At 36.0% G+C, this 20,827-nt stretch overlaps 2 protein-coding genes across 5 annotated transcripts in view; one reads left to right on the top strand and one right to left on the bottom strand.

Moving 5' to 3' along the window:
* LOC149806839 (uncharacterized) overlaps window positions 1-20,827 on the bottom strand; it is a 247,442-nt gene that overhangs the window by 178,509 nt on the left and 48,106 nt on the right. Inside the window, exon 1 of one of the 4 annotated variants that reach the window (XM_089958478.1) lies at window positions 17,363-17,794. The exons of the other annotated variants lie outside the window; for them this stretch is intronic. The gene's annotated coding sequence lies outside the window, so the exon portion shown is untranslated. Of the gene's footprint in view, window positions 1-17,362; window positions 17,795-20,827 lie in introns of those variants that run through there. 4 annotated transcript variants of the gene reach the window in all.
* LOC149806840 (uncharacterized) lies at window positions 3,948-8,513 on the top strand. Its single transcript, XM_089958427.1, has 2 exons — window positions 3,948-5,226; window positions 6,911-8,513. The coding sequence occupies exon 1, from the start codon at window positions 3,956-3,958 to the stop codon at window positions 5,192-5,194; it is 1,239 nt and encodes a 412-aa protein (XP_089814553.1). The 5' UTR covers window positions 3,948-3,955; the 3' UTR covers window positions 5,195-5,226; window positions 6,911-8,513.

The following is a 20,827-nucleotide window of genomic DNA, read 5'->3' as shown; positions in this document are numbered from 1 at the left end:
ATTCATTTTTGTCATATTAATATACATGTATTTAAGGAGATTTATTCTTAAGGTGTGAATGTGCATCTACTTGTCTCATTGTAAAATAAGTGGTAAAGTTTTATCTGGCACAGCCACGTTTTACCTGGTCAGGACTAGGGGACAAGTGCCTTTTCTAAATTCTGTGAAGGACATGTGTCCACAAAGAACAAAATTTACTGGTTTCTTGATTGTTATTATAGGTAAGTTTCTCGCTGACAAGCAACTAAAGAGGAAATCTGTTGCATTAGTCAAGTCAATGGCACATTATATACCCAACTCATGATTCATAGTCCTACTTCCATGCCATGAAGATTACTGAACAACACGTCTCAATGATCAAGACCTTTATCCAAGATATGCAGTCCAGAAACTCAACCTAATATGAAGAAACATTTATTTTCTTATTAGAATTGCCATAAAATAAGATCTGATCTCTAGATGCAAGAATTTAGAGTTTTCTTTATTTGCCTAAGTGCAAGTCATCACAAATCATGTTGGTCAAGGAACTTGCCCTAGAATAAAAGCTATTCTACAAAACCAATTCTTCTTAGAACCACAATGACCTTGACTGTTGACCCCAAAATCAATAATCCTGTTCAAATAGCTTAAGTACAAGACCTCCACAAACTTTGGTCACGTACATGGACAAGAACAAAAGTTATTATGTAAAAATAAAACATTTATCTTCTTTCAAGCAGTTCACTTATTGCCTTTTAACCCCAAAATCAATAGGTTTCTTTCTTACTCTTATGTAGGTCATCCTCAAACTTTGGTGCAGGTAACTGAAATTTTTGTGCCGGAACTATTTTTCTTCTGTCAGTCACAGTGACCTTGTCCTTTGTCTTTCAACCCATAATCAAACCACTTTTTTTCTTAGATAAAGTGCAAGCCATCCACAAAGTTTGATCCAAGTAAGTGATATAGAACTAATGTTATTGTGCAGAAACCATTTTTATTATCTAGGTCATAGTGAACTTGACTGTTGACCTTTCAACTCCAAAATTAACATGGTACCTCAGATGCAAACCATATACAAAATTTGGTAACTATAGATAGTGAGAAAAAAAGCACCCAAGATAATGTACAGAAATAATTTTTCTTCTTAGAGCCAGTGACCTTGACCATTTACCTGAATTCAAAAGGTTTCATGATACTGCATGTAAAAAGTTACAACTGTATTCTATTTTAATGTAAACATACCCTGGGTAGTACTGGTTCTGTTGCCACATACAGCATTAATCATGGAGTATGTTCAGTTCTGTCAGATGACTGTGACATGTATAGTTTTACTCACTTGGTTCTTTTCTTTCTATCATCTGTATATAATCAACTACCTCTGAGAATTATGAATTTTTCCCACATTTTCATTACTGGGAAGATCTTTAAAATTTCACAAATAACCATGACATCAGATTTAAATGATTGTACCAAAATATGATTTAGTTGTGTGTATTTCCTGCTGATTTCCCAGGGTTGGCCCTGTAACACTGGCTGTAACCCAAGACCTTTGCTGTAGGAAACCATGTGTCACACAAGCTCAGCATTTGAGAGGTCAGTGTTTCATGCTCTGGTCTTTGCATGAAAGAGAGGTTCCAGAGGGTTGCTTGGTTGAAAGGGAGGACATAAAATAGTTAGGATCATTCATTGTATTGTCCCCCTTTTAGAGTGCAAGACGGAGACATCTGCAAGAGGGAGACATCATATTTGTCACAAGAATATCCTTTACTGAATAGTGTATTTTCATATGTTCAGAACAATTAAATAGTGTTCCATATTTTAATATCACACTGTAGCTTCAAAATACCATGTTGTCAGCAGAGTTTGACCAAATAATATTATAATCCACATCTGTTATGTGTACAAGGTCTTAAGTACTTTTGACCAGACAATAAGTAGAGCCATTCTGCTGCAAGAACACGTAAATCCAGCAAACACTGGTGGAAAACTTCTCAATACATTGTACTTCATTTAGAACTGAACATATCATATATGACTAATAGTATTTAATGTCAGTTTAAATCAGCTGTAAAAAAACATTTGTCTGATCTAATCTGTGCAACAATCTGTTAATTAATTTGCATCATCATGCTTTGATGATGGAAAATTGGTTGGAATGGTAAATGGCTTCATAAAGGCTTTCTGATCTAGTGAAAAATCAAATTCTTCTTAAAAAGCTGAAGATTTATCACTGTAGCAAAAAAATACAATAAATACAATCATTTGGTTCTAATCATACTTAAACAACAGGTATCGTACAACAGTCACATTTCTCAAGAAAAACCTTTAAGTTGTTCAGTGTCACTAGGGTCAATTTTTGGTCAACTTCTACATTTTATCAATGACTTACCTCCAACTATAGGAAATAATATACAGACAACTGGGGTCTTTATGCAGACAATTAACTTTTTCATATACAAATGAAAATCCCTGAGTGAACTTGAATGTACTCTCCAAAGTGCATTAAATATACTTAAAAGTTTTACTAAACTCATTAACCCCTGGCACCACATTTATGCATCAGGAGGTAGTACCCTACTTCTGAGCTCTGTAGCATGAATGTATTTTCTAAGACCCAATTTTTTTTTACGCTAAATATTTGCCCATTGTTGAAATTGGATTTTGTGTTTAGATTATAGACTCTTTGGCCTGATATCTGCACAAAGACAAATGAACCCTTTGCAAAAAGTAGGATAAGTTGGGGATTTGGAGTAAAAAGTGGCCAGGACATGAAAATGATGGGTCCAATAAGCAAAATGGGAGAAGAAAAAAAAGAACTCCAACTTTTACCCTTCTGCATATACATGAGCGAAATAGCCAATGCAAACTGTTGTTTATAGCACAAATGGGTGTCAGGCTAAATGAAAATCTCATGAAAGTAGGTGTCCTGAGATGTATTCAGAAGTAGCCCCCAAAACGTGCTTCCTTATAATTCCCATTTCAGGTAAAAATCTCCAGGGGTTTTGATGATGTCACCATATTTGAATATTCTTTGCATATTTGTTCATTTGTGCATCAATATTGCACATAAATTACAAAATTAGCTATTCCGTAACAATTTGTAAGAAATTTCCAAAACCCATGTAAAAGGCAATAAAGGCTAAAAAATAACCCCCTACAAATGGTGAATAAATTTATAAGATCGCTGATTTTGCAAGTGGATAATAATGTACCGTCGAATAAGCATATCAATCAACACATTAAAAATGTCCACTCATACCTATGGTTAAGTTGGGAAAAGTAGAAATAACATTCCTTTGAAAAATCATATTATGTTCAGCAAAAGTTTTGTTCACACAGTTTTTGACTATTACAATATTTTATGGGGTAAATCTACTAGTACAAATATACAGCAAGAGTCCCTTGAAGGGACTGATGCTCTGCTGAAGAGAGAATTTCCAGGAATTTAAGATGCGACAATTTCCAGAGAACTGAAACCATTTCTTATAGTCTTAAGTAAAAAGATTTTCAAATTAGCTGCTGTGGCAGAAATAATGACTATAAGAATGGCACATTTCACTTCCCCCATAAGTGCCTCGTGATCCCATGAGATGAGATGACGCTGGTCACGTGGTTGGACAGAGAACAACGGTTGCATGAAGAGTACAGTTTGGGAGCAAATTAAAGAAGAAAACACCAAAAATTAACAGTGTAATATACGACTGCGGGAGAAAAGTTTGGCAGTCATCGGGTTTGTGCATTCCGAAGCACTAATTTCCGCAAACTGGGTTGCACCTTTGCAGAGGCAAAGTGTTGCAGATAGTTTCCCAACTTTTGCGAGTTTTCAGTGAACTTCAGTGTCAAGAAAATGGAGGGTGCAGACCACCCAAGGCAGTTCCCAGAGGGGACAGGCTTAATGAGTGAAATACTCAAAAATTGTCGCAAACGCAAAGGAAACGTCACAGATGATGTGAGTACGGTTTCTGGTACGGGTCTGATGGGGAAACGAATGCATTCGCCATCAGCAACTGCCACCATAGGTATGAGGTCTAGTGGGGCACATGTTGGGCAGCTGGGGAAAGCTACATTAAGTCGACCATTACGACAAGAAGACATGACGTCATTGTCTGATACTGGCGCAAGTCACGTGATTTCCGCCCAAACAATTAATATGGCTACCCTGGATAAAGAATTGGCCATGCAATGTCAGTTGTGGACACAAAACGCGGATGTTGTGTCCAAAATGCATGCGCGCATGACAAAAATGGAACAGATCTTGGCGAGTGTTTCTAATAAAACCCAAATGCCAAACACATCAACTGCGGTTTCTGCAGGATCGGCACACCTAGGGCAGTTTGAAAAGGATTTGGACACTGTGCACGATAAAGGGGACGTCGACTCGGATGTGGATGTTGCAGGTTTAATTATGCCAGATGCAGATTCAGAGGTCAGTGCAAATGATGATGATGATTTGTTTACGGACTTGGAAAGTTTTGTCCTTGAACATCAAAAAGCTGGTCCAAATGTGGATGACAAATTAGCGGAAGTCCTCAATAAAGGACTACGTTCTGTGTTAACCTCCGACAAGCTAAAACCCTTGCAGGAGAAGTATCCCAGACCAGGCAATTGTGACAATTTAAAGGTGCCAAGAGTCAATATTGAGGTCTGGAATGCAATGTCAAAACAGGCAAAGAGTGTGGATATACTACTGCAAAAGTTGCAAACTCAGTTAGGGCAAATTTTGGTCCCTACCTTAAGGGCATTGGAATTGTTCAAAAAGCATAGAAACAATCTTCGAGAATTGCCGTTAGATTCAGTTAGGGACCTTGTCATGGATACTTTTAAAATGTCATCGTTTTTGTTCAGCGACTTCAGTTTTAAGCGTCGTGACTTAATAAAACCTGAGCTAACCGACATGTATCAGCCCATCTGTGCTGCATCGAATCCCATCACAGACTGGCTTTTTGGAGATAACCTGAATGGGCAGGTAACTAAGCTAAATGAATCCCAGAAGGCTGGGACTCAGCTGCTGGGAAAAAAGCAACAAGAAGCAGCAAAACGTCAGGTGGCATCAAATTTTAAAAGCAATGTACCTTTTTTAGGACGTTCTTATTCACGGACCGGACACCCCCGGCACCGAAATTATCAGGGGCAGCAAAATCATCGCTGGAGACAGGGTTTCAAAAAAGTCCAGAAACAAGGAACTGGATTTCTCAAACATCGGAAGGATCAGTAAGATCTTCCCAGGCTATTTGTATGCAGCCTCATGTAAGTACATATGTTTCTTGTATGATCAATACACCTGACAATTTTGTTGCTGGGAAAATTTCAGCATGGTTTGATGCATGGCAGAATATTACTTCAGATCCTTGGATTCTGAATACTGTGAAAGGCTATGAAATAGAGTTTGAACAGCAACCTGTGCAAACGTGTATACCTAACCAACTTAAAGTCTCAATAACTGAAGAGAAACTGATAAATGCTGAAATTATTAATTTTCTTGCAAAAGGTATTATTCGTAAAGTTTATTCAAAACCTGGACAGTATTTTTCAAACATTTTCATTAGACCTAAAAAAGATGGGTCTATGAGACTTATTTTGAATTTAAAACAATTCAATACAAATGTTGAGAAGATACATTTTAAAATGGAAACTTTGAAAACAGCTGTTAATGCCATGAGAAAAAATTGTTTCTTTGCATCTGTTGATTTGAAGGATGCCTATTATTCTGTTCCTGTGGCTCAGATACATAGGAAATATTTGCGTTTTCAGTGGTTTGGGAATATATATGAATTTACCTGTTTGCCAAATGGTTTGGCATCTGCACCACGCGTTTTCACCAAGCTACTGAAGCCAGTTTTTGCATCATTGAGACAAAAAGGGTTCACAAATGTGGCATACATTGACGATAGTTGTTTGTTAGGGGCATCTTATGATCAGTGTAGGCAAAATGTTATGGAAACAGTTCGTACATTTGATGGCTTGGGCTTAACCGTTCACCCCAGAAAATCTGTGTTTGAACCCACCCAAAAAATAGTATTTGTTGGATTTTTGCTAGACTCTGTCACAATGACTGTCCGACTAACTCAAGATAAAGCAGACAGTATCGTTGCTCATTGTTCTGACATATTGCGGAAACGGAACATCACTATTCATGAATTAGCTCAACTTGTGGGAATGCTTGTTGCTTGCGAACCAGGCGTAGAGTATGCACCTTTATATTATAAAGATCTAGAACATGAAAAAGATAAATACTTAAAGATACATAAAGGTAATTTCGCTGCTTATTTGTCTCTTTCGGAAGAGAGCCGACAGTGTATATCTTGGTGGATATCTAATGTGTCCGCCAGTTATAAAGTGGTTTCACATGGTGAACCACAAGTTGTCTTGACCAGTGACAGCTCCCTTGTTGGTTGGGGGGAGTAAATCATACAACCAAAGCTGAAACAGGTGGTCATTGGGATCAAGAGGAACAACTGTATCATATTAATTTCTTGGAACTGAAAGCATGTTTTTTGACATTACAATCTTTTTGTTCCAAAGTGACGAACACACATGTGCGCATCTACATGGATAACTCTGCAGCAGTTTCATATGTGAAAAAAATGGGGGACCGCATTTCTAAACTGCATAAATTATCACGTGATATCTGGCTGTGGTGTACAGTTAGGGGTATCTGGTTAAGTGTTTCTCATTTGCCGGGAACACTAAATTGTGATGCAGATAGATTGTCTAGAAACATAAATGATGATTCTGAATGGAAGTTAAGTGCTACAGTCTTCAATGCAATCATTAAAGTGTATGGGCACATAGATGTGGATTTATTTGCTTCCAGGCTAAATCACCAAGTTCCGAGTTATGTTTCATACCGACCTGACCCAAAAGCTATAGCAGTTGATGCTTTTTCTTTAAAATGGAATTACAATCGTCATTATTGTTTTCCACCTTTCAGTATGTTGGGAGCAGTGCTGCAAAAAATGGCCCAAGACGAAGCAGATGTTATTTTGGTGGCACCACTATGGACAACGCAACCCTGGTTTCCGAGTCTCCTGCATGCTGTAGTCGGTCCTTGTTTTCTACTGCCACGTCCACAAGACATTCTACACTTGGCACACAATCCACAACGACGACACCCCCTCCAAAAATTGAAGATGGGTGTTTTTCACTTATCAGGACAGCACTCAAAAGTCAAGGATTATCAGAGAGGGCTGCCTGCCTCATCATCAATTCATGGAGAACATCAACTAAAAAACAGTATTGGGGTCATCTCCAAAAGTGGATGCTATTTTCAAATCAGTGACAGATTAATCCATTTGACCCACCTGTGACTATTGTTATAGAGTTTTTAACAGAATTAGTAGATAGAGGTTTAGGTTATAGTTCTGTAAATACAGCTAGATCTGCAATTTCATCATTAGTTAGTCTTACTTCTAAATCCAGACTAGGCAAGAATATTTTACTTAAGAGATTTATGAGAGGAGTGTTCATTGCAAAGCCTTCATTTCCAAAATACACTTTTGTGTGGGATGTGCGGCTTGTGTTTAACTATTTTCTCTCTTTACAAGGCAATGACCAATTATCGTTACAGGAACTTACTATGAAGTTAGTCATGCTGCTTGCTTTGTTGACAGGACAGAGGTGTCAGACACTTCACCTTATGCAGACAAATGGCATTAAATTTGGTGTAAACAGTGTACAAATACACATTTCTTCATTGCTGAAACAATCTAAACCAGGTAAACACCTGGAACCTTTTGTTTTTTAATCTTATCCTTTTGACAAAAAATTGTGTGTTGTTTCTTGTTTACAGTGTTATTTGCAACGGACTAAGCTTTTGAGAAATTCTGAAACACAGTTATTTATCAGCACACAATCTCCATATAAAAAAGTTGCCAAAAGCACAATATCAAACTGGATAAAGACTGTTATGAGAAAGTCTGGTATTGATACCGCAGTTTTCCAGGCTCATAGCACAAGGGCTGCATCTGTTTCTGCAGCCTGTGCAAAAGGGGTACCATTGGGTACAATTTTGAAGGCAGCTGGCTGGGCTAGTGCCTGTACTTTCAGGAAATTTTATAAGAAGCCTGTTACAGACCAGACTGAATTCAGTACAAAGGTTTTGTCTGCATCCAGAATTGTATAATGGTAATGAAATGTACATCTTAATTTTGGGTTGTCTGGTTTGATATCAACATATAAAATTTCTTCTTTTTCGGGTTTTAGTTGTTGTTAATCAATTCCATAAATGGAAGCCTCGCTCTGAAATCTCATGGGATCACGAGGCACTTATGGGGGAAGTGAAATTGATAAATTAAACAAGACTTACCAAGTCGAAGTTTGATTGTAATTTCATGAACCCCATAAGTGCCTTAGTGATCACATGCCCACCCTTAATACTTCCCACCCAATAACACATTGAGGCTTCCATTTCTTTTGCTCTCAAGACTGACCAACCACGTGACCAGCGTCATCTCATCTCATGTGATCACTAAGGCACTTATGGGGTTCATGAAATTACAATCAAACTTCGACTTGGTAAGTCTTGTTTAATTTATCAATTTTTAGCAGTGTTCAGGTGTGAATGTGACATTTATATACATCTATTTGTTCATAAGGTAGATTATTTATATGTTTGTTTGTAAATATTGTACATGCTTCTTGGCATCAAGGCTGATTAGTTGCTTATATTTGAGTCACCCTTGTAAAAATTTTTACTATTATTGTTACTATTATTATTGCTGTTGTTTTTGTCATGTCAAGAGACCATTAGGTCTTCAACAGTTTTCTGGGACCCGGTTGGTCAACTAGTCTAAGGTGTGTACCTTTACAGATCGTATCTCAACTCTCCTGGGGGTTGAATAATAGGCTTTGAAAAAGTGGGTACATGACAAAGCTTACCAGTAGCTTTCCATGGGTCAATGGCCCTTCTAGGTTCTTCCTTCACCAAATATACTGTCTGCGATGCATAACCTTTCATCTGCTGAAAAATGGCATTAAACCCACGAAACCGTATGAAACAACAACTGTCCAAATAAAACCAGCATAACTGTGTAAGAAGATTTATTACAATTATTCTGTATTCTTTTGGTTTCACATTCTTCTTCAAGCCCTAGTCAATAGATAAGAGTGTGTTTTTGTGTGATTTGGATTTTTAATGTAGCTTTAACAATTTTTCAGTCATATTGCTACGATGTCTGCAGTGTGACAGTTTATAGTGATGTCTAGCACTGGGGCATCTTGCCACAGACATGTAGTATGATGTCCCACCCAGTCAGATTATCCAGACACCAGGCTGACCAGTCCTAACACTAACCTCTTAATGCTGAGCATCAAGTTAGTACCATTTCTGTAAGTCTTTGGTATGACTCAGCCGGGGATCGAACCCACGACCTTCCGCTTCCGAGGCAGACGCTCTAACCACTAGGCCACCGGAGCAGTATTAGATAAGAGAAAGTCATTCATGAACTGTATAAATAATATAGGCCTTATGTTAGTATATACACTAAACAGCACTTGTTCTTTGTTCTGAGTCAGCAGAAAGAACAAGTTACCGTAATAAGGGATGGGGATATGTCCATGTGTTAAGGCCAGGTTCATAAGCCATATGATCCAAGTTCTTTCCCCTGACACAGAACAAAATATGAGCATCCTTTTGTATTTATTATTCACTCTTGTATGCATTCTGAATACTTTTAGCTCTACTGCATGAACAAAATTAAAAACAAGTTGGGATTTATTAAAGATCAATTTACTACATCTAAAATATCTACACATGTACGTCAAATACACCTAAGTAGTTTGAATCTGTGTGCATGATACAGAAATTCTGTCCAATATGTTTCTGAATGTTTCTATCTTTCTGCTGACAACTTTATCTTATTTGTAATTAAACAGCAAAATGTCACTAACAAAGTTTATTCTGAATGACTACTGCCAACTTTTTAAAAAGGTCTATCTTAATTTAACTTTGTTAATAGTAAAATGACATAGTTTCATACAATTTTTAAACATTCTGCTAAAAAATGAAGTCGGTACATGTATTTACAATTTACACACTACACTATATGATTTGGGAACTTTGAGATTCAGCTTGAATTTTGAGCTCAAAAACTTCCCAGAATATGGGCCCAGATCACGATGACAGGCGAGAACATTTACTTTATAATAGCATGATACTGTTTGCGAAAAAAAGTACAGTACTCCAGGGTTCAAACTAGTGTTGTTTTCATGCCTCTAATTCAGTAGAGAAGTTACTGTTCCCTTAGAAAAATCCTGCTGTGCCAGGGTTGAGCATGAAAACAATAAGTGATGCACTCCCAGTAGTTTAATGTAAACGTTTCTGAACATTTGAAATGCAACAGATAGTTAAAACACTTACATTAGTAAGATGCTTATCAAAATACTGTTTTTCATTGTGACAATGTGAGTCATGATGGTCGGATTCTGAGATGTAGCATCTCCTTTACATACATTTATAAGCCAGTCTGAGATGTTACATGGGCATATGCAAGATCGGTAGTCCAAATGAAATCCAAATCCAAAATGAATAGGCAACTTAAATTTGGGGAGATGTATTACCTGATCTGAATGTAACCACTAGCTAATTTATGAGTAGTAACCAATGTCAGTCTGAGTAGCCCCTTCTGCAAATCATAATGGGCCAATGATTTGTCCTGGACTGAGCCCTGCCACTCCCTCATTATAAGGCTGATTATGGCAGCCAGAGTATGACACCTTACTGTGTAACAGAGTAGAACACCTTATAATAAAGTACATGGTATAATAATTTCAATGCCATTTAATGAAATGGAATTCATGACCATACTTGTCTTATAAAAAAGTGTTACAATGAAAGGCTTTATCATGTGGGATTACTGAAATATGACCACCATATCTAACAAAACATAAATTCTTTTTTATAACTGTTTTCAAATTAGTCTTTTCTATCTCTCTATTTATTCTGACACTGTAAAGCAATAAGACCTATTGACAATCAGACCCATTGAAATCTATCACAAAACAAACCTGAATTAAAGTAGAGATATTACCTTTTTCAAATCAAGATATTCTCACTTTTCATCTCTACCGTCGACAGCTTGTGAAAGCATGGACGTGCCCTAGGAATCGAGGAATCAGATAGAGACCAAGAAAGTCAACAGATTGATCAGAAGGTAAACAGTTCATATCTTTTGACAACAAAGGCCTTTCTGTGCTCCTACATTAAAAGACATCCGACCTTTCTTTACATATGCATTAGATTTGTCTACATTCTAAGTGGAGCAATGTCATATCGGCAATATGGCATTTGAACACTTTTAGCTACATGTGTCATATCTATTATGAGTACTGTTTATCAGTTTCTGTAATTTGGGCTCCTATATATCGAGTCCCTATTGTAAAGTTCTTTTTTGTTTTAAATCTTTAAAATGCAAAAATAGTGACTGCATGAACAAAATATTAGAGTGCACTTAACTTTTAAATATCCATGTAAGAATGCATACCCTTACTTTCACAGATTTACTCAGTGTAAATATTGTTGACCTGATCAGAATAAACCCCTGGCTACTACATGTAAGAGTTATTTTAACTGAATGGCAACTGATATGATTTTGAATATTCCAAATCAACAAATATAATGTAAGAACTTTCTCAATGTTGGAATAATGTGTCTGAAGGCTACATCCCTTACCCCTCCAAGAGTAAATATTAACTTGGCATTCTCTTCAGAACAGACAAATGTTACAGCTGCTATCATATAATAATTAAATCAGTTATATTATACTTCTGAATACAATTAAAGAAGTGTACATAATAATTTTCCAAGTCTTAGGTCATATGACTGAAAATTATTTCCCTTGTCCATCCAGCAAAAATGCATAAAAATGGCATTCTTTTCAGTAAATTCTGACCCGTATCACCATTCTGCAGAAAATCTTTCCACTATGTGATACCAACCAATCAAGTTTGATGAAGATGATGATGATTAGTATTATTATTAATTTTCCAAGTATGGATTAATCTGACAGAAAGTTGTTTCCCTTGCCCCAACAACCTGTCTATAAAGAACACACAAAGGATCATCAAATGTGTGTGCATTATAAACTGGTGCCTGCTAAGACAGGTTTCATTGTATGATACTGCTGCTGTTGATTATTATTATTATGATTATTGTCATAAAGAAAGGCCAAGAAAATGATGCAGGATGGTTGTCTTTTTGTTGTTTGTGTTGCTTTTAAAAGATCATTGAACACATTCTTGGTTATATCATGCCAAGGAAATTGGAGGTAAGTGCCTTTCCCAAGGCCATACAAAGGCAGCTGACCTGAACTGGCTGTTGCAGTTATTGAACCCATAACCCTTCGGTATTGAGTCTGATGCTCTGAGCTACTGTGTCCCCATACTGACGAGGATGGCATGACATTTGCCTCCCATCACATTCTGAGTCAAAACATGGACAGAACTTTTGCTCTATTCTCAAGGTCTGAACTGATACCTGAAATGCTTTACATATCTAATTGCCATTTGATAACATTACAAACAGATATAGCTGTTATGGGTTAAAAGACTTGCCCTATCAAACTATGTTTGAGAATCTAGGCAAGCCTTGTTCTTGCTCAACTTCAATCAGACAATGGTGATATTAAATACATTACAATAAAATGTAAAATCATTGCACAAAAAAATGTATAAAAAATTCAAACGTCATGTCTTTGAATTAATAATGACATTATGATCTTCATGAGATTTATCAAAACAATCTATATTAAAATACATCTGAAATACTACATTACTATGAAATTTTGTACAATATGAAACTAACCATATGGTTAACATGAGTAACCCATCTTTGGCAGTGGCATCAAACAGCAAGATATCATTTTGAATATCTCTGATCCATTCACGTGTTATCTCGACCATCCATTAATTGTTCCAGATATATGTTAACAAAGTTTACCATGCAAGAGATAACCTATTTATGGTGATTATAACAGGATCCATTTAACATTGTATAAAGTTTAACTCATTCTTGAATATAGTAATTATACCTATGAGGACAGGTAATACATTAGCAAGTAATTTACAGTTGTATGGAACATATAAATTGATAAAAGAAACCGATACAAACTATGGAATATAAATTGCCTTCAAATGAAACCTGACTGCCCTTCAAAAACACTTTCACATGAAAATACATGTATTCAAGAAACTTGGTTTAAATAAAGACATTTACAAGAATAGCACATATTCTATTTGGCTACAGTTTAAATTACAAGAGAAAATCAAATCGTTCTTTAAATGTTTGGTTTGCAACAGGTTGTATGCTGAGACATAGAATTTCAAATTTTCATGCTAATTTGTTAAAAACTGCACAGGAAAATCAACTGAATACACAAGAATCCTGCATCACATTTTCAAGAAAAAAAATGATTTGTTATTAAGTTCCTTCTATATTTAGACAATCCCCCCCCACACACACACATTTCTTTTTATGAGGTGGGTGGTGGATTTTCACCCTATATTTTGAATCCGATAATAATAATAATAATAATAATACTTTATTACAAAGCTGTCTCAGTTAGTCAAGGACTATTCTCCCTTGAGGCCCGCTTAAGACGAATGTAAACAATGTACAAAATACAAAGTTAACAGTAATTACTATTTAGCTGGACATGTCCTTAGTATTAGAAATCTAAATACTGTTATAATCTGTTAATAAAAGGACATGCTAATGATATCTTTTCTCAAGTACTCTAATAATTCCTCAGATTTTACATGTAGCAGAAGCCTGATCCACAGAAATGAACCAGAGTACAGGAATCTTTTCTTACATTGCTCTGTTCATGGTTTTGTGGATCATGGTTTACCTGTGATATTGATCTCACACTGGTAAAGTGTTAAACAAGACCTGAATAAAACCTGTAGATACTCTGCTGCAGCTCCATGTAGACATTAATATACAAGAACTGAAAATCAATCTTTTCTTATATTGTAAGCCTTTTAGTTCTGTAAACAATGCTTCTGATGAATAATCAATATATGCATATAAAATAATGCATGCTAGAATAGACCCTGCTGCAACAACAAAGGACATGAATACATGTACATTAGACTGAATTTTTTTCTCTCATGAGAACACAGAATCAAGTACACAAATTCTTGTAAAAACTTTGAAGTTAAAGGTCCAGAATCTGACCTGGCTTAATATTGCATACAACAACAACCACAACAAAATAATAATAATAATAATAATAATAATAAAGACTTTTTCAAAGGATGACTCAATTAGTTACAAATGAGAAATTAATCTACATTCAGGCCCTCTATTAGGTACATATAATATACAAACTAATATGTTCAATGCACGCACACACACACACACACACACACAAACAGTACATAAATAACTATTCACATAAATGCTACATTGCTGCAGAAATGAAAATGAAGCACACATGAGGTTAGTGGTGTAACATGTACTTATTAAGCACACCAATTTGTAATTTCATCCATCTAATACACCTATTGTGGAAGGAAGAGATGCTTGGAGCCAATTTAATATCATGTGGAATGTTATTCCAAATAAGAGCACCTGAATTTTGCAAGTTATTTTTGAATAGCTCCATTTTTGTCTTGAGTAGTTTCAAATTTTTCCCTTTCAATGATCTTAGATTTTGGGTACCAGTAGATTCTATTTCCTGGAAAATGGTGTTTAGGTAAGTGGAGGCAGATTTTGTAAACACCTTGTACATTATTCTGGCCTTTCTTAAATATATTCATTCATGTATCAGTAATACTTTGAATGTAAGCATTGCAGTTTGAATATTTTCTGTTTGCAAATCAAGAATAATTTTACATGCTCTTTCCTGGAGTCTGGAAATTTTTTCTCACATTTTTAGCAGTTGTGTTCCCTCAAATTATATTACAATTGTCTAGATGTGGTTGAATGTAACTTTTGTAAAAAGTAACTTGGTAATGTAATCGTACCAAATGATATGAGTCTGCTGTCTATGAAATATTATTTATATGATGAGACCATTACAAGTTATGATCTAAGAATTCTATCTAAACACCTCATTTTCAGATTAGTGTCATCACAGATTACACACATCATATCAGTTTGCAACCCTGTAGTTATCAACAAGACTTTTGTTTTGTCCATACCAAGGCTCATACCATTTTCCTTGTATGATATACTATATCTGAAGTGAGTTGAGAGCAGTTTGATTTTTTTTTTAACTTTGGCTTGGTTGCTTTCAGCATCAAACTAAGTAGTGTCATCAGCATACATGTCAGTTGATGAGACTGCATTTCCTATATTTTGGGGTAGGTTATTTATTAGCAGAATAAATAACAAGGGTCCCGAAATAGAACCTTGTGGCACTCCACAACTTATTTTAGTTTCAGATAGGTGTCCATTTAATGTTACCTGTTGAGACCTATTGGTCAAGAAGGATGCGAACAAATTAAGAGTATCTTCACTAAATTGATAGATTTTTAATTTTTCAGAAGAATTTCATGAACTACAAGGTCAAAAGCCTTTAAAAAATCAATCATTACAGTACCAACTAACTTTCCATCATCTAAAGCTTTTGGCCACTCGTCAGTCACAGAAATAAGTGCAGTTTCACAAGAATGATCTTTCTCAAAGCCAGATTGATTTTCATGAAGTAGATTGTGATCACTGAGCTAGTTCATAAAAGAACGGTGTACATGCTTTTCTAGTAATCTAGAAAGGGATGGAAGAATTTATACTCGTCTATAGTTATTTACATCCTCTTTTGATCCAGCTTTATGTGGTGGTATTAGGGGCCATCCATTTAGTATGTACGCAAAAATCTGGCAAAGCTTGACCCCTCCCCCCTCTCTGTACATATGCATACTTTTAACACCAGCACCCTGCATATGTACACTTGATGCACACACCTCCCAAATTCTATACAGCGGTCTATATTTAATCCATGCAGAAACCATAAAGGATTAATAATATTAATGTGTTTAATAAAACAGATAGTCCACCGACATTAAATGTCTGGCTGCATCAAAGAAATAAGCTGCGTAACTTTAAACAGTTTGTCTAGTGTCAGCTAAAATTCAAATGCCAACTGAACACAGTCGAACAGGTTACGTATTAGACAAATTATTATTGAGGTTTCACACACACACATACACCCTGTTTCCTATGCATACGTACATTATCAGTAGACCCCCCCCATACACAACCGTATGCATTTGGGTTACCCCCCCCCCATGCGTAAGTATAAAATGGACGACCCCTTACAGTGTTACTTTGGCAGTTTGACAGGACTGGGGAAACGTCTTATTCTCAAACTGTGATTACACAGAAAGGTAATACTATCAGCAATAACAGATGCAGTGCTGCCTTCAGAAGTCTTGGGCCAGTCATGTCAAGTCCCACTTAAAAAGACATGATTTTGATTAAGAAAAGAGTTGTACATAAACATTTATCTTCTTTGGCATTTCCTACAAAAAATTTTGCTGTTAGTAATCATACATGATTACAGAACAAGCTACAATAATACCATGTAGTGCCCATCTTCACAGCTTTGTCAAATTAGCAATGAAAGCATTAATGTCATCACCACTGGTAAGATATAGCTCATGTAAATGGAACTGTCTGAGACGATGATGATATATTAGTATAGCTAACATGCCACTGATGACTTCACAAATTTCTCCATCTGATATAAATGCCAGATGCAGCTTCGTTGTTTTTATATGGCAGTTATGTCAGCAGCCGTAATGTCCTGCATCATCTTAAAATGACAATTCACAGATTTAGGACAGCAGGGAACTTGCTGTGATTGTTTCTTTAAAAATGCCTCAGAAACTCAAAAGCTTTTTGCCTAAATAGCCAATGATACTATTATTCAATAATGCATTACAAACTTAAAAATGAACACATTATAAAAGAACATGAAAAATGCAGAGTTGGTTGGTTTTCAATGGCATTTTAAACACCCTTTTCATTATTGGGTATATTACGCTGAAAAAATAGGAACAAAGTATCTTTCTCAAGAACAAACCAAGGCAGTTAACCTGAACTGCCTGGACAGGTATCTAACTCACAACTCATAGATTAATATTCAGAGGCACTGAGCTACAGAAGCTCTCCAAAAATGTTTGATTTGTTCAATACTCCATCAAAAAACAATTTACAGAATAAAACTTTTCAAAGTAAATCATTCTGGTTGAAGACCAAAGAGAAAAATGTATACATACCTACATAATCTCAGGACTTTTAATTGCAACATAGAACATAATAACTATACTGATAGAAAAAAATATTTTGCTTATAAAAGATTGCTGCTGCATTATTATTCAAAACCAACAGCATTTATAATCATTTAAAGTCTACAATATCCATCACTGTATCAATGTTTACCTGCATGTACTGCACCAACCTCCATGAAAAAATGGTATGTTGTAATAACAAACAAGACCTATAAATCCAGTGCCTGAATAATTCAGATCTCAACTCACAGTCTGTCAACTTGACATTTGACTACTTTAAATGCCTCCAATGCATCCAGTACACACTACCCGTAGCTGTAACAGACACAAGAAGCAAAACAGTACTTTTGTGTTCAAGATCAATAGGGTGCCAACAGGTAGCTGTCAACTAGCAATGTGCTATGTTTAATTATCCCTTTGATTGGTGAAGTTCTCTTGTTTGCCTCTCAAAGCTTTCTACACATTCCATTTCCTGCACATTTTGGACTTGCAAATTCCAGGCCAATACTGATGTTACACAGATTTCATGAGAAGTCACATATGCTGTCTGCAATGCAGCCAAATCAGGTGTACTGCAGTTACCAACAATTAGTGCTGGAAATTCCTTTATTAAGACAAATAAGTATGAGAATATATCAACAGTTCAATACCACCACAGAAAAACTATAATCGCCAGTACTGTCAGTGACAAATCACCTGTCTAGGTTATATCTATAATGACTACCCAGCTGGGTTTATTCTGTGAATGTATTATGACTACCCACCAACATTAGTGAATAATTTGGGCCAATTTGAGGTACCTTGTATGATTTGTTCCAATACATACAATAGTAGTTTTCCCTAGCAAGATAAATTGATCAGCCAATACTTAAAAACCCTCTAATATGATAAAATGTTGTGTACAAACATGGACAAGGTTAGGGAGCTCCCAAATTGTTATCTGAGGGTATGTCTTTTCCTTTGTACCACACAAAAGTAGGCTCTTATCTTAATAGCCTTAAATGGCTAAATGAAAAACAAAGTTTTCGTGCTGTAAACTCTCTAGAGCATCAGCTTAAAATTAAGAACATCTATATCTCTTCTGCTATGATACCAAAAAGGGCCAATATATATATATACAATATCAATAATCCTGCTGATGGAAAGGGGACAGGCAAGTACATCACCCCCTCATTATAATGCTATCGATAGGAACTATGGTGTATATTGCTTTATACAGTATAGTGCAATAGACTACCTTGTAATGAAAAGATGCTGAAATGGGGAAAAAAATACAATTGCCCAGTCAGTCAAGTAGCCCAAAATAGGTTCACACTCATCGAAGTTGTTTTTCCGCAATCAAGTCTGTGAACCTTCTAACACCAGCTCTAAGTAATTACAAACTTTGACCAGTCTGCTCTCCCTCAGGTAAGCATTTATTATTCTTGAGAGAGAGAGAGAGAGAGAGAGGGCAAGTAAAGCACTTGTATGAACCTGATCAAAATAAATAGAAGAAAACTTCAGTTAGAAAAGTCTGCCATATTCTTGACATAACATCCTTTCATTAAAGAGAACACTGGCCAACCCCTTATTCAGTACTTGCCCACTCATGTGGGTGATTGACAAGTGCACTTGACTGCTGGACATTTTCACTTGCCATTTTGAGTTGGGTGAATGAATTTTCAACCCCTGCTGAATTATAGTACACATATAATTTTAGTTACATAACATAAAGGGATTCATGACCATAACCCCTTTAGGACAGGAAAGTGTTATCATGAGGAGTGCTAAAGCAAGGGAGTGCAGTATCTGCTAAACATCTGCCTTGTTTGTATTGGTTTGATGTAAAATCAGCACAAAGAATGCAATCAGATTTGTCATCAATTAATGCAACAGAAGATCTGGGTCTATGATGTTTACTAATATTAGGGGTAAAACAAATAGTGTAGAACCTCATCCTCTGGGAGTAGCAGATCTGCTGAGTATTTGCTCTTAACTGATGGGCATGCATTATAAATCCATCAGCAAAATATGTGTGAAATGCTGAATATAAACAGATCAGTACCCAACAACAGAGAAGGATTTTTGTGCTTACGACTTCTTTCCAAACAAGTTCTTAGATAATTTCTCTTAAAGCAACATCTGCAACTAACTTTATGCTTCAATGTTCCTCTTGCAGAAATAATTTTTTATTCACATGTCACCTCACTAACATGCTCTGAAAAACAATTATATCTGTAAAAGATCTATTTAACTATTGGTAATGGGTGCACTGCAAAGTGGCCCCTTCACTTTATTTGCCTCCTCGTATTAAACAGGTGTTTGTGTCTGGGAAGCAAAGTTAGGATAAGATGGTCATTGAAGGACTTTGACTCCCCTAAGTGATCACACAGAAGGCTGGAAAACCAACTCCTTCAAGGTGTCATCAGTGCAAGTGAAAATGTGAAAGATATGAAGATAAAATGAGAAGGGTCAAAACTCTATCCAAAATGGTCCAGATGAGACAAAACACAAGGAATATATAGGTCTCACAATGCATAGTCCACATCAAATCACTGTGCATCAAAGTTATACATAAATGTCACCTACCAAATGGCATCCAACTAATTGTATTGTTTGCTGACCTACCTATGGTGGTTACAAGAATCATGAATGGACCGACAGAGAGACATATCAGCAAATGGACTGATGGACAGGTGGATGGATGAATGGAAAGAGGATTACTATTAGGCTCACTCGTCTAGATGAAGTGCCCTAATCAGAAATCAACAGATCTAACAAACACCACCCATACATGAAGACAATAGAATCCCTTCCCCTTTTAGAGGAATATTCACAAACTCAGTCATAACCAGAAATTCTGAGAGATATCCACCAATTTTTTATTACTGATGAAAATATTATCATGAAAATAAATGAACTCAGTATCTCGTACTAAATGAATGTACATGTCTTTTCGAAACTAATCAGTGTGAAAATATTGATTAGGTGGGTTCAATGACAAAAACTGAATGTGCCTAAATTACTGTCAATACATATGGCCTTCGAACTTCTTGAATACACAGAGTTATTCCTTAATTCGATAATAGCTAGGTTATTAAACATGAGATTAGTCAGCTTTATATTCTCTCTCCAGTGTCAATAAAAATGACATTAGCTAAAAGCTTTGCTGATTCAACATATTTTTTTAAAAATTCTTTTGTGAAGTACCGTATATACGCAATTGTAATTCAAGTCACACTGCAAAAAAACACTGACCCTGATCTGCCATTATTGGTATGTGGATTAGACATATAACTAAGTATATACAGTCCATATGAGTTAGAGAAAAGAGAATTGACACCCAAATTAACATAAACTATTGCACCAAAAATAAGAATCTTACCTGTTGGCTATAATGATATGCCAAACGTTCAACATGAATTACAAAGAAACCTTCCTAGCAGATAACTCCATATAATGGACTTCTGCCCCTAAAGGACATTTACTACTACTAATAGTAATAAGTACTTTAGTTAAAGAGGGTGAGACAAATAGTCCCATGGAACTAAACCTCTTTGTGGCCCTCTATTATATGCACATTTACATTCAAAGTACACACAGAGCACTGGTAATAAGCTGTATTTACCTTTGGACG

The sequence above is a fragment of the Sinohyriopsis cumingii genome, chromosome 1 (assembly GCF_028554795.1).
Source record: "Sinohyriopsis cumingii isolate HCF-2022 chromosome 1, ASM2855479v2, whole genome shotgun sequence".
Taxonomy (NCBI): Eukaryota; Metazoa; Mollusca; class Bivalvia; order Unionida; family Unionidae; genus Sinohyriopsis; species Sinohyriopsis cumingii.
The sequence above is the reverse complement of the archived record's forward strand: the minus strand, read 5'-3'. Positions and strand labels throughout refer to the sequence as shown.